The sequence below is a fragment of the Glycine soja genome, chromosome 6 (genome assembly GCF_004193775.1).
Source record: "Glycine soja cultivar W05 chromosome 6, ASM419377v2, whole genome shotgun sequence".
Lineage (NCBI taxonomy): Eukaryota > Viridiplantae > Streptophyta > Magnoliopsida > Fabales > Fabaceae > Glycine > Glycine soja.
In genome coordinates this window covers 14,681,098-14,693,669 of record NC_041007.1, presented here as the reverse complement: position 1 = coordinate 14,693,669, position 12,572 = coordinate 14,681,098, and the positions used below count along the sequence as shown (strand labels likewise).

General features: G+C 36.4%; 1 protein-coding gene across 1 annotated transcript in view; it reads right to left on the bottom strand.

Annotated features, from left to right (window-relative positions):
* The window catches only part of LOC114416298 (callose synthase 10-like), a 62,718-nt gene that overhangs the window by 16,187 nt on the left and 33,959 nt on the right, over positions 1-12,572 (bottom strand). The window contains exons 22-28 of the mRNA XM_028381163.1: positions 11,489-11,574; positions 10,707-10,734; positions 10,216-10,313; positions 9,562-9,643; positions 9,296-9,456; positions 8,223-8,343; positions 633-727 (exon numbers count right to left, since the gene is read on the bottom strand). Coding sequence (XP_028236964.1) covers positions 633-727; positions 8,223-8,343; positions 9,296-9,456; positions 9,562-9,643; positions 10,216-10,313; positions 10,707-10,734; positions 11,489-11,574 — 671 coding nt within the window. The remainder of the gene's footprint in view (positions 1-632; positions 728-8,222; positions 8,344-9,295; positions 9,457-9,561; positions 9,644-10,215; positions 10,314-10,706; positions 10,735-11,488; positions 11,575-12,572) is intronic.

The following is a 12,572-nucleotide window of genomic DNA, read 5'->3' as shown; positions in this document are numbered from 1 at the left end:
CGACAAGAGGAGGCCCCAAATAAATTCGATAAATCATTGGCAGAATGTAAAGATCTCATGTTCAAAGCAAAATGCGAGGAAAACAAGTCACGAAAAACAATCCAATTCTAGAGGAACCCTCAATCAATTTCAATAATTGCTGAAAGAAAAAAATGTGTTCTAGAAATCAGGTTTGACAAAACTGAGTTTTATTGCTCAGACTTTTATCTCTAGTTTTAGCCAATGAAATTACATAAATTTTATATATGTTGATCGTAATTTAACATCGGGAGGAACCCCTCAATCAATTTCACTAATGGTTAAAAAGGGGAAAAAAGGGTCTTTAAATTGGGGCATTGTCCACCTCACCCTCCATTAAAGAGAAAAGGAAGAGGAAGAGGACAATGGAGGCTGAATAACCAAATTTCTGGTGTGATAACCAACATTCTAACAACTTAACGGTAACAGATAACACTGTTATAGTAGGATAAATGTCATACAAAAGCATAGGCTTGAAGACTAAATTCAATAAGAAAAAATTGGGAGCAAAATCAAACCCAACTATTTACTTAGAGAATGGAAATGTTAATTTTACCCAAAAATAATACTAGTATAAACATAGGCTGGGAGTTCAGACTTATGCAACCATATACCTTAAATCTGAAGATACCAGTTCATGAGTAACAACTTCATACAGGTCATGTACAGCTTTTGCAGCACCTTTAGCAAGTTCAGGATCATTTCGAATCTGAAATAAATATATAATTTCATGGAAGTAATGAAGAATGATCCACAACTAAATGGTAAGATATATATAAAGAACCCTTGAAAACACAAATAAATGATAAGATATTCTATTTGGTTCTATGATTTAGGTGTTCAAATCTTTTATCATAATAAAACTTTCATCATAATTCATTCAGGTTGAGTGCAATCAAAGACTTGGAATACCACTAAATTTGCTTTTCTAATCTCAGGTTAGTACAAGGTACTTAATTCTGCCTCCATACAACATAAATGAAGTTGTTGAAATTTTTAGTAAATAAGTTACATTTGTAGACTTAGAAACTGAGTTAAATAGGATCTTTGTAAACAATGCAAACTCAGTCAAAGTCAGACTCAAACAAATACAATGAAAAAAAAAATTTGGTTGGCTAACCCAAACTCAGTGAAACTTGTCAGTTAAAAAACTTGTTAACAAGTTCAGAGTTGGCCCATTTCTGAAAAAAAATCATCTTCCTGAATGCACCTATCAACACCTAAAACACCCACTTTCAAGCTACAGTCCCATAGGGTGGGAAGTTTTTTATAAAAAGCTGAATTAAATCTTAAACCAAAATCAAATTCAAAACAAAAATCTTTAAAGGACTAAAATCAAAACCTCCCTATTTTATATGGACCAAAAACTTATTTCAGGCTTTAGTTTATTATACTAGTATGTGGACCCTCAAAATGCACAAGGAATAAGTGTTTATTATAATTTTTTATTTCTATTACTATTATTCTTTAGTTTATTATATCATATATTAAGCTTTATCTAGTTTATAATACATAATGTTTGGCATAAAAGAGAGGGAAGCTAGATTGGACTCAAATTGAGGCCAAACAAATAAAAACCAAAAAGGAGAGGAAAAAACACAGAAAAACGTTTAAGCCCAATCCCCTGAAACCCTAACTAGGACACATCAGTTGCTCTGCTTGCCAAGTGTCACTTGTCTATGTGAAAACCCTTACTCCCTATGGGAGAGATCATAGATGGAGGAGTGAGAGGTCAGAACGGAAGTGACAGGCTGTCCAGCAATGGTGCAGGTTGCAGAGCATGTCCAACAAGGCAGGCAGCAACAACACAAGGAGCCACTGCAACAAGTGCCTCAAGACCAGCGCAAAGATACTTGCCGATTGTAAGTTATTATTATTAGGCTTAAATATGTTTTTGATCCCTGATATATACCCGAATTTTGCATTTGATCCCTGATAAAAATTTTCTTTGACATGGTTCTCTAATATTTGAAAAGTTTTGTGCGAGGTCCCTACCGTTAGAAGGGAGCCATTAAGCGTTGATGTAGCCTATTGGAGTATGTAAATACATAACAGTGTAAATAGTTTTGTTTCATAATTGTAAGGGCAGTTAGCTCTTGCTAACTGCACCCATCTAGTATTAGACAGCAGTGTATATATTGTAAGAGCTGTGAGTTACATTCTGTTAGAGGTAGTAAGAGTTAGTTACATTCTGTTAAAAGTTAGTTAGAGGTAGTTAGAGTTAGTTGTGGTTAGTTTCTCAAGTGAAAACTCTTTAAATACCTCTGTTGTACCTAACTTATTTCAGCTTTATCTTTTTCATTTTCTCTCTCACTTTCACTCAGTTCATCAAAAATGGTATCTAGAGCAATTTTTTCGTGAGCTTGTTCTTCTGCGAAGCTTCCTACTGTGCGTCCATGGCTTCCGCTCCTTCCAATTCTGTTTCTCAGTCATTTTCCAATTCGGTAGCAAAGAAACTTGATGACTCCAATTATCTGCACTAGCGTCAACACGTAGAGCCAATGATCAAATTGCACAAGCTGCAGCGATTTGTGATTAATCTCGTTGTTCCTCCGCATTACCTCACCGAAGACGATCATATCACTGATCAAGTTAATCCAGAATATGAAACTTGGGAAGTTCAAGACCAAACACTTCTTGTTTGTCTACAATCTACACTTTCGAAGTCCGTATTGTCGAGAGTTCTTGGTTCCAATCACTCGTACCAAGTTTGGGACAAAATCCATGAGTACAAATCTTGTGCACGACAACTTCGATCTGCCATGCGCGCGGTCAGTCTTGAAAAATCAATTGAGGAATACTTGTGCAAAATCAAAGGCTACTTTGATGAATTAGCTGGTCACGAGGAGTATGTTGATGCGCTCCTCGAAGGATTACCGTCAGATTACACGCCAGTCATCTCTGTTATCGAGAGAAAGAAGCGTACTCCCTCCATTGCAGGAATTGAAGCTCTTCTTTATGGCCATGAGACTCGTCTTACACACTACAATCGAGATGCTCAAACGTCCAGTTCTGCGTCGCTAAACTACACTCAAGGCTACTCGCTGTTGTTGAGAGAAAACACAGACACATAGTTGATTTGGGTTTAACTTTGTTGCATCATGCTTCTTTACCTCTATAGTCTTGGGACTACGCTTTTACAACAGTTGTTTGCCTAATTAACAGGCTACCTACCACTACTCTTAAATTTGTTGTTCCTTTTGTTGCCTTGTTAAATAAAGAGCCTGATTATCACTTTCTCAAAACCTTTGGTTGTGCCTGTTTTCCTTTGCTAAGACCATATCATACACACAAACTTAATTTTAGGTCTCAAGAGTGTCTATTTCTGGGTTACTCTTCTACTCACAGAGGCTACAAGTGTTTGTCACCTTCTGGAAGGATTTACATCTCTAAGGCTGTCTTGTTTAATGAGTTAAGATTTCCTTACGCTGATCTTTTTCCTTCCTCCTCTAATTTCACAAAAAATTTGGATTCCTACTTTAGTCTCAGTCCTAATCTATCTCCACCTTGTGTTGCAACTATACCACCTACTAATTCAGGTTGTGTTCCTCTCATTCCTCCTGGTTTTTTCACCTTTGCCCACTCATTCTCCCATCACTACTATGTTTGTACCTCCAACATCTACTTCTTCTACATCCATGTCTGCTGAACATTGAAATTCTTAGTTCACTACCATTCCAACATTCACTTCAGACATTGTTACTCTGCTACCTCCAATTAACACTCACCCCATGCAAACAAGATCTAAATTTGGTATTCACAATCCTAGACTCCACCCTTCATTGTTTCTCACTCATTCTGAGCCTAAGACTGTGAAAGAAGCTCTAGCAAATGATGATTGGCTCTCTACTATGCAGCAAGAATATGATGCCTTGATGAAGAACAATACTTGGGAATTGGTATCATTACCTCCTAATAGGTATGTTATTGGCTGTACAAGGTTAAGGAAAATGCTCATGGTTCTGTTAATAGATTCAAAGCAAGGTTAGTAGCTAAGGGGTTCCATCAAGTTCATGGCTTTGATTTTCATGAAACTTTTTCACCTGTGATTAAGCCTGTTACCATTAGAATTATCCTTACTCTTGCTCTATCCTATGGGTGGAAATTGTTTAAGCTTGATGTGAATAATGCCTTTTTAAACGGGACTCTTGAAGAAACTATTTTAATGAAACAACCTCCTGGATTTGAAGTTACTGACAGGTCACTAGTCTATAAACTCAATAAAACCATCTATGGTTTAAAACAAGCTCACAAGCAGTGGTTTAGTAGACTTAAGTCCACTTTACTACAACTTTGTTTTGTTGGAAGCAAGAGTGATTCCTCTTTGTTTATCTACCGGCATCAGTTGCATACTGTTTATTTGCTGGTTTATGTGAATGATATAATTTTGACTGGCAGCTCAACCTCTTTGATTCAGCAGCTTACAGACAAACTTAATACTACTTTTTCTCTTAAACAGCTTGGCCATTTAGACTACTTCTTGGGCCTAGAAATCAAGTATTTGTCCAACAAGTCTATCTTGATGACTCAGAGCAAATACATTCGAGGTTTACTCCATAAAACTAATATGGTTGAGGCTCACTCCATTTCTTCTCCAATGGTCTCCAATTGCAAACTATCCAGACATGGGGCTGTGTTTGGTGCATTGCAATATACAGGTCTGTGGTTGGTGCATTGCAATATGCTACCCTTACTAGACCTAAAATCAGTTTTGCTGTCAATAAAGTTTGTCAATTTATGGCTGCTCCTCTAGATTCTCACTGGACAGTGGTGAAAAGAATCTTAAGATACCTCAAAGGGACCTTGTCTCATGGTCTGCTACTTCAGCCCACCTCTATTGCAAAGCCCTTGAATATTAGAGCATTCTGTGATGCTGACTGGGCGTCTAATGTGGATGATAGGCGCTCAACCTCACGAGCTGCCATCTTTCTTGGTCAAAATTTAATATATTGGTGGTCTCGCAAACAAAAAGTTACTATCAGCTCCAGCACAAAAGTTGAATATCGCAGCATAGCTCAAACTTTCACTGAGTTAACCTGGATTTATACTCTGTTGGCAGAGTTACAAGTCTCTTTCACTACTCCTGTTATTTTCTGTGATAATCAAAGTGCAGTCTGCATTGCTCATAATCCAGTCTTTCATAGCACAACTAAACACATGGAAATTGATGTGTTCTTTGTCAGAGAAAATTTTTTGGCCAAGCAGCTCACTATTGTTCATGTTCCAACTCTGGATCAGTGGGCTGACATTCTGACTAAGCCTCTCTCTGCCTCAAGATTTAAAGTTCTTCGAGGCAAACTCAATGTGAAGAGTGTTTCTTCTGAAAACTAGTCCCCTTGAGTTTGAGGGGGGTACTGGAGTATGTAAATACATAATTATGTAAACAGTTTTGTTTCATAATTGTAAGGGCAGCTAGTTCTTGCTAATTTCACCCATCTAGTATTAGACAGCAATGTATATGTTGTAAGAGCTGTGAGTTTTCACTAAACTGCGCCTAAGTAGTTACATTCTGTTAGAGGTAGTTAGAGTTAGTTTACATTCTGTTAAAAGTTAGTTAGAGGTAGTTAAAGTTAGTTGTGATTAGTTTCTCAAGTCAGAACTCTTTAAATACCTCTGTTATATCTAACTCATTGAGTTTTTTCTTTTGAGCAATAATATCAGCTTTATCTTTTTCATTTTCTCTCTCACTTTCACTCAGTTTATCGAAAATAGCCATTAACTCGACATGTCGGCAAGCTACTTGTGATGCCTTGTCAGATTAAATGTGACATGTAAGCTGACCATGTGTCGTCTAACATGGCATCATATTTTAATTAAATTAAAACGAAAAAAAAGAAGCCATATCCACCAAAATGGACCCAAAAATGGACAAAGGCGAGGGACGGTACGGTGAGAGCAGCGAACCCATGGATCAGTTCCACCATAATGAAGCTATATCCGCCATTGTTGACGAGGGTTTCTTGGCCGAGGAAGAAGTCAACAATTACGAGGACCTTTACAACGACGATTCGGGGTTTCAAAATGACGAAGTGGAAAGAGTGTTGGTGGCAATGGAAAGGGTGTCGGTGGTGGTGGAGGAAGTGAGGTTATGGAATCTGGGGTTTTGAGGAGGGTTGACGGGTTTCATAATCAAGGGTTTAGAAGGAACGAGGTAGGTGCCAGAGGTGGGTGCCAAAGGTGGGATTAGGGTTGAATTAGGGAACCAATCTGGGAATTTGAGTGAAATTGAGGATCAAGGAATGATGGTGCTGTAGTGTAGGGGCTTCGATAGAAACCACATGGTGGGGTTGTTGGGATATTGGGAAATGAGGGTTTGGTGAGAGAAGGTCAAGGTGGTGGAGGAAGAGGAAATGTAAATAGGGTTGATGGAAATGGTTGGGAACAGTGTGAGTGTTGTTAGTAGTGTTAATACTGGAGGTGAAGTTTGGTGGACTACTGATGTTAAACTTGAAACTGAGCTTAGTAAGTATAAGTATAGGCCTGTGAAGGAGGTGAAGTTTTTTTATGAGAAGGCAAGTGAGAAGTTAAAGGGGTATTGCCAGGTTTTGTTTTTTGACCCTTTTGCTGCAACTGCTTGCAAGGAAAGGATGAATGGAAGAGGAGGAGGTAACTGGGGGAGAGGGAACCCTAATCTTATATTTTTTTGTTTAAATTTAATTTTTAATTTAATTAAATTATGACGCTATGTCAGCCGACACATGGTCAACTTACAAGTCACAAAAATCCCACGTGACACCACAGGTAGCTTGCCGACATGTCGAGTTAACAGTTACATCAGCAGTTAACAGATCCCTTCTAACAGCAGGGACCCCCCACAAAAATTTTTAAATATTAGGGACCCATCTCAAAGGAAAAATTTATTAGGGATCACATGCAAATTTTGGGTATATATCAAAGATCAAAAATATATTCAAGCCTTATTATTATTATCATTATTATAAATAGATTACTCTGCTCACTCCTAAAAAAATAGATTACTTTGTTGACTGATATACTCAAGCAAATTCAGAAAATAAAATCTATTTTGTTTTTCTCTTCTGACATGGCTAAAATAATTGGTCTAATTCCAACCTAATCTTTCATAAGAGGACTAAAGACATAAGGTAAATATCATTTCATACGTGAAAAGATCATCTCAAAATCATGAAGAGTTGCTTTCTAAGGTTATGAGGACAAACAACATACATCTTTACAAGGGGTCACATAATAGCATACATACATAATAAATTGGATGCAGCATGGAGAGTTTATTGTTGTTTGCACTACTTAATTTTATTCCTTGATTTGTTTCCTTAGATAGTTCAGGCCAGGTCAATGTTGTTAATGGCGGATGGCAGAAAGCCAAAAATCCGCCATAAAAATATGGCGGATGGCGTAGCGAAAAATAGCGGATGTCATGGCGGACAAAACAAAAAAATATACATATATATAAACACATTGAAATTGAAAAAACAAATGAGGACTGAACAGGAAAAAAAAATTGTTGTGTCAAATAGGAAAAAAAAATAAAAATGGGACTGTCAAAAGTAAAAAGAGGGTGTCAATTAGCAAAAGGAAAAAAAAAGTTGCAAACATAAAAAAGGGGTGTCTAAAAGAAAAAACAAAACAAAAAAGAATTACAGCTTGCGCGCACCACTTCACAAAGGCCGCAATGTTCACTGCCTTCGTGCCAGTGCTCGTCGTTGCCCTTCGTGCTGGTGCTTGTCGCCGCCCTTCGTGCCGGTGCTCGTCGCCACTGTGGGGTCGTCGCTACTGGGTGCAGGGGTTGAGCTTTTAATTGGAGGAGGGCTGCGTTCTGATTGAGAGGGGAGGATTGTGCTTTTGACTAAGTTACCGAGTAGGGATGGGTCGTGTCAGCCCAACTCCTACCGCGGAAAAAACCAAAAAAAAAATGCTATTTTCTGCCATGCCGCCATAACCGCCATGGCGCCGCCATTTGAAACCCGCCACGCCACCGCTATTCGCTGGCGTTTTTTCAAAAAATCGCCACGCCTTTCTGTGATGACGCCACCATGACCGCTTTTTAACAACACTGGGCCAGGTCCTACTGATTTCAATTCCTCAACTTTGGAAATTTGATTATGTTCTCCATACATAAACATTTGTATGATTTCCTCATGTAAATTAATATACACCGTACACAAAAATATTCAGTTTCAAGAATCAAGAGTAATAACAATAAAAGTAGTCGTCAAACGTATTACCAGGAGTCCGGTCAATGCCGTAAGTCTTGATAAAACAACTGGAAGCTTCTTAAGAGACAAGGTTATAACAAGCGAACCCTCTATAATACTGTTATTGATCTCACGAAAAATTCTCTCCACCCTGTCAGAGAATATTGGCAATCTTTCATCATGAATATGTCTGTAGCTCAAGCAAAAAATAAGGAATGGAAAGAAAGCAGAAAACTTTGGAAGTGTAAATTCAGAAAACTTTTCCGAAACAAAATTTAATTTCGGATTCCTAAAACCCATTTTCATGTTCAATGTCAGAATTGCAGGAGTTACCCTAGCAGAAATTGTTGTCACAATATCTTAGAAATGGTCATGGTTAAGTCTTGGTAGACACTGAGTTAACTTAACCAGGTACTAATTTCAATACAAAGTTCAATCTTTTAATTTTTCGAGCATCCAGTAAACTGTTGGTCATATTTTTTCACTGACAAAAGGAAAACTCATTTAGCCAAAGTAAAAATAACAATGAATTAGAAAATAATTGTCAATAAATCAAAGACATAATCATTAACTGAAACAAAGCTTTCCAGGAAAAATAAGTCCCTTGAAGGACTTTTAGCACAGTAATAGTCATTAAGAATTCAGAACAGACTTAGCTAATGTATGATTTGGCTTAATTTCTACAAAAACAGTTTTTCAATCAAAAGCTCTCCAAGCAACATTTTGGTTATATGATTTGCTCAGTGAGTATAGTTGTTTCTCAAGTATGTGCTCAGTGAGTATAGTTGTTTCTCATCTGTCCTTTTCCTTCCTAGCTAAGCTATAGAAAAGAACTCTTCAAGCGGATACATATGCATGGACTACCTCTAAACTTCTCTCTTTACAACCAAAAAAAAGTTCCCCAATCTTGAACACATAAAACCGTAACCCTAATTTCAGTACCTTTTAGCTTTAAAAATATCAACATAAATATTTTAATTGGGATAAGGTCTCCCGTTCAACAGTCAAATGCTTTAAAAATTCCAAATGGAATTGTACATAACATGACACTTCCTTTATAGATAAATTTTCTGAATTTGAGAAGTGAGTGGTGAAATTCATACCAAAGTCTTCCTTCGTTGTCAACTAATGAATATAATATTTTTTCAACACTGTAATAGCATTCCTTAACTGCATAGGCCATATACTCATCCCTACATATCCTGTTCCACAGATCAGTCTGAGTATCTTTGCAGTCCAAAGCCAAATCAATCGCCAACAGGATCTGAACATTAAGATACATTAATTCAGATTAACACAACCCTGGCATACCATAGAAGTCTCTTCAAATATCCATTCCAAGTAATTCATATTGCATAATAATTTCCACCTTACTGCTTAGAAGAAATAAAGGCCATTGAACTAATCTCAGACTTCCTGCATTACTAGGAATTGAGAGCAAGTCCATTTCCCTGTAATAGTTAAAAAATAAACAAATAAGCAATCTATAAAAACGGGTAACTGGCTAGAAAAGATTTTGAAACTAAAAGATACAGAGCAGGCATGCTATTATCACAATTTTAAAAGATTAAAGGCATTTTTTATCAGAGGTAAAAGAAGAAATGAACAATTTGATAGGAGCCCCTAAAGGCATCGGGCAAGAGAATGATCATTTTTATTACATTTGAATGAAATTGAACAGAAATAAGGAGAAAGGAAATTTACTCCAAGGGTTCCCCATTTTTACAAACTTTCTTATTCTGAATGAAATCCTTCCACAATAATTCCCCCTTATTTTTCTAACTGATTCCCTCTAACTAATTGCTTTAACGGCACTAACTATCCCTAACTACTTTTCCTTTCCCTTTGATTATAACACAACCAGAGGAGAATAAAATATCCCCTAAAAGAAAGTAACACTAAAAAGGTTAAAATATGTGCAAAGCTGCCAGTCTCTTCTTCCCATGAGCTTTTGCCACATACCATGAAACAGTAAGTTTCTTTTTATTACACATTGTCAAGCAGCAAGTTTCTTTTGACTAACCTATTGCTAATAAAATCTTCCTCACGCAGGCTTTTAATTATCTCATTCCAAAATGGAGCAAACATGGCAGCATATGCTTTGTTCATATCTTGAGAATCCTGCACCAAATCAATCACATTCATTTTCCCAAACTGAATTCTAAAATTCCTAAAAATAGAAGTGCATAGATGATAAAAAAAATATTTGTAATTTAAACAAGTAGCTACAGAATACAAAGATATAAAAAGGTGCAATGCCACCAACAGGATCTGGAATTCTTAAAAAAAAAAAACAGTTAAGTTCTCCGAAACTAAACCCTTCCCTTCATATACAAACTTTTGCCGGAGGCTTCTATGACAGTTTAAATCAAATTTCATCAAAGGAAGGAAAAAAACAACATAGAATTGCACAGATCTATTTGGATCTGAACCAACTAAAATAACTAGCAATAAAACAATACAAATTTTAACTTAGTGTAGCATACTCTTCCCCTACAAAACAAAATAAAATACCTGGGTTGATTGTCCGCTCAAGGGAATCCTGAAAAGGCACAAAAACATAATCAAATTGGCCCAAAAAAAAGGCTATATTTCAACTAATAAAACAAAATTATTATATATGGTCACAATTCAATAGCATACATCAAAACTAAACTTGCATAATAAAAAAATTATTGTAGAAAAAAATACAAGACACAAGCAAGGAAATATAGGTAATGATTAATTTTCATTGGGATTTATGCAGATTAATGTATCATCCAGAAGAAAAGTCGTAGAAAATAGTTTTAATTTTTTATTATTGTTGTAAAACTAAAATGTATGCATTCTTTGATTCTTTTATGTATGCAAACATCAAGTATGCTAAGTACTATCACTAAAGCGATTCACAGAGATTCTCTATGCTTTTAAATATCCCCATGCATCAGACCCACAAGTTGTCCTTGAAAAGTAAAAATATGATACCCAAATAATAACATATATGGCAATCACCCATAAACCTTGCCTGTCCAAAGAGCTCTAATATGACATGAGAAATCTCCCTGATCAAATCTACTATTCACCAAAAATAGCAAAATACCAAAAAGCCTTTACTAGAAATACCTAGCACCTCGACAGTGTAAAAAAAGAAAGAAAAATCATATTCCCTAACCACCGATCTAAATGATGACCCGCCAGATCTATATCATCAAGTCAATTACTATGTAAATTAAGAATGGATAGAAAAGATAAATGTAACTACTAGCTTGCCATATAGAAATATATCAGTTAAACCAGCTATATCTAAGAAAACCCACCTTTTTATTTGTGGAGAGACCAAATTTTTTACAAATGCCCCTGGGAAACTTTCAAAACGTCTATGCACCATTTCAATTGAACGAATCTGCAAGAAGTCATTAATAAGAAATAATTGTTTACAGACAATCCATGCATAAAACAGATTTTTGTAGTCATGGGAATTTTGATTTCTTAAAGAATAATAGAGAATAGATCCTTAAATCCTTAAAATAGATGTAGACAGTAGGAAATCCTCAAAACAGAAGAGCAAAAGATGCAACAGGTCAGTCAAGCGACTAGTCAAATTTTCACTCCTTAACTGCCCACATGTCTAATTTCATCCCTCTTCCCTTGTATTCACACAGCCTCTATCTTTGCCCCTTAATATCCCACACCTGTTACCATGTAGGCAAGTTTGATATAAGCCCAAATCCCTCTTCTGCCATTACTCATTTCCCATGTGGTCCCCCTAGCATAGGAGTGCCTAAGTAACAGTGTAACACATCAAAATGAAGAGCTTTCAAGCAAGGGAGTGCAGGAGTGCACCTGCAACGTTAGGGTCTATTAAGATTGTTGCAGAGTTGAAGATTGTGATAGAAAATATGAGCAAGTGAAAGGGGAGAGATTTTAAGAGACTTTGGACTAGAATTCAGATTTCAATGCATCAAATGATTTGGAGAAAGATTTCACCACCCACTACAACCAGTGGTCTAGCAATCTTAGCATAGCTTTCGTTCAGTAGTGGTGGATGGGTTAATAGACTAGGCCTATGCATCAGTCTTCCACATGTAGACTGAAACTGTTTTATAGTCATACTATCCAAACTATGCTGCGGATCCTATTATCTGTGGCTCTAAACTGTAATCTGTAACTTTTGGTACCTCTGGTACTGTTTCAATATAAATATTATATTATCTTTGCTGACCAAAAAAAAAAAATGCATCAAATGATTTGTGTACAATTTAGTATTTATACAGAAAATTCACAACAGAATTTGAGGTGAAAGGTGAAAAGATTCGACCCAATGAGCAAACAGTTACACCTCAGATTATATAGACAGTTACACTTGTAACTGTCAACTGACTCTAGTCAGTTAGCTAACTA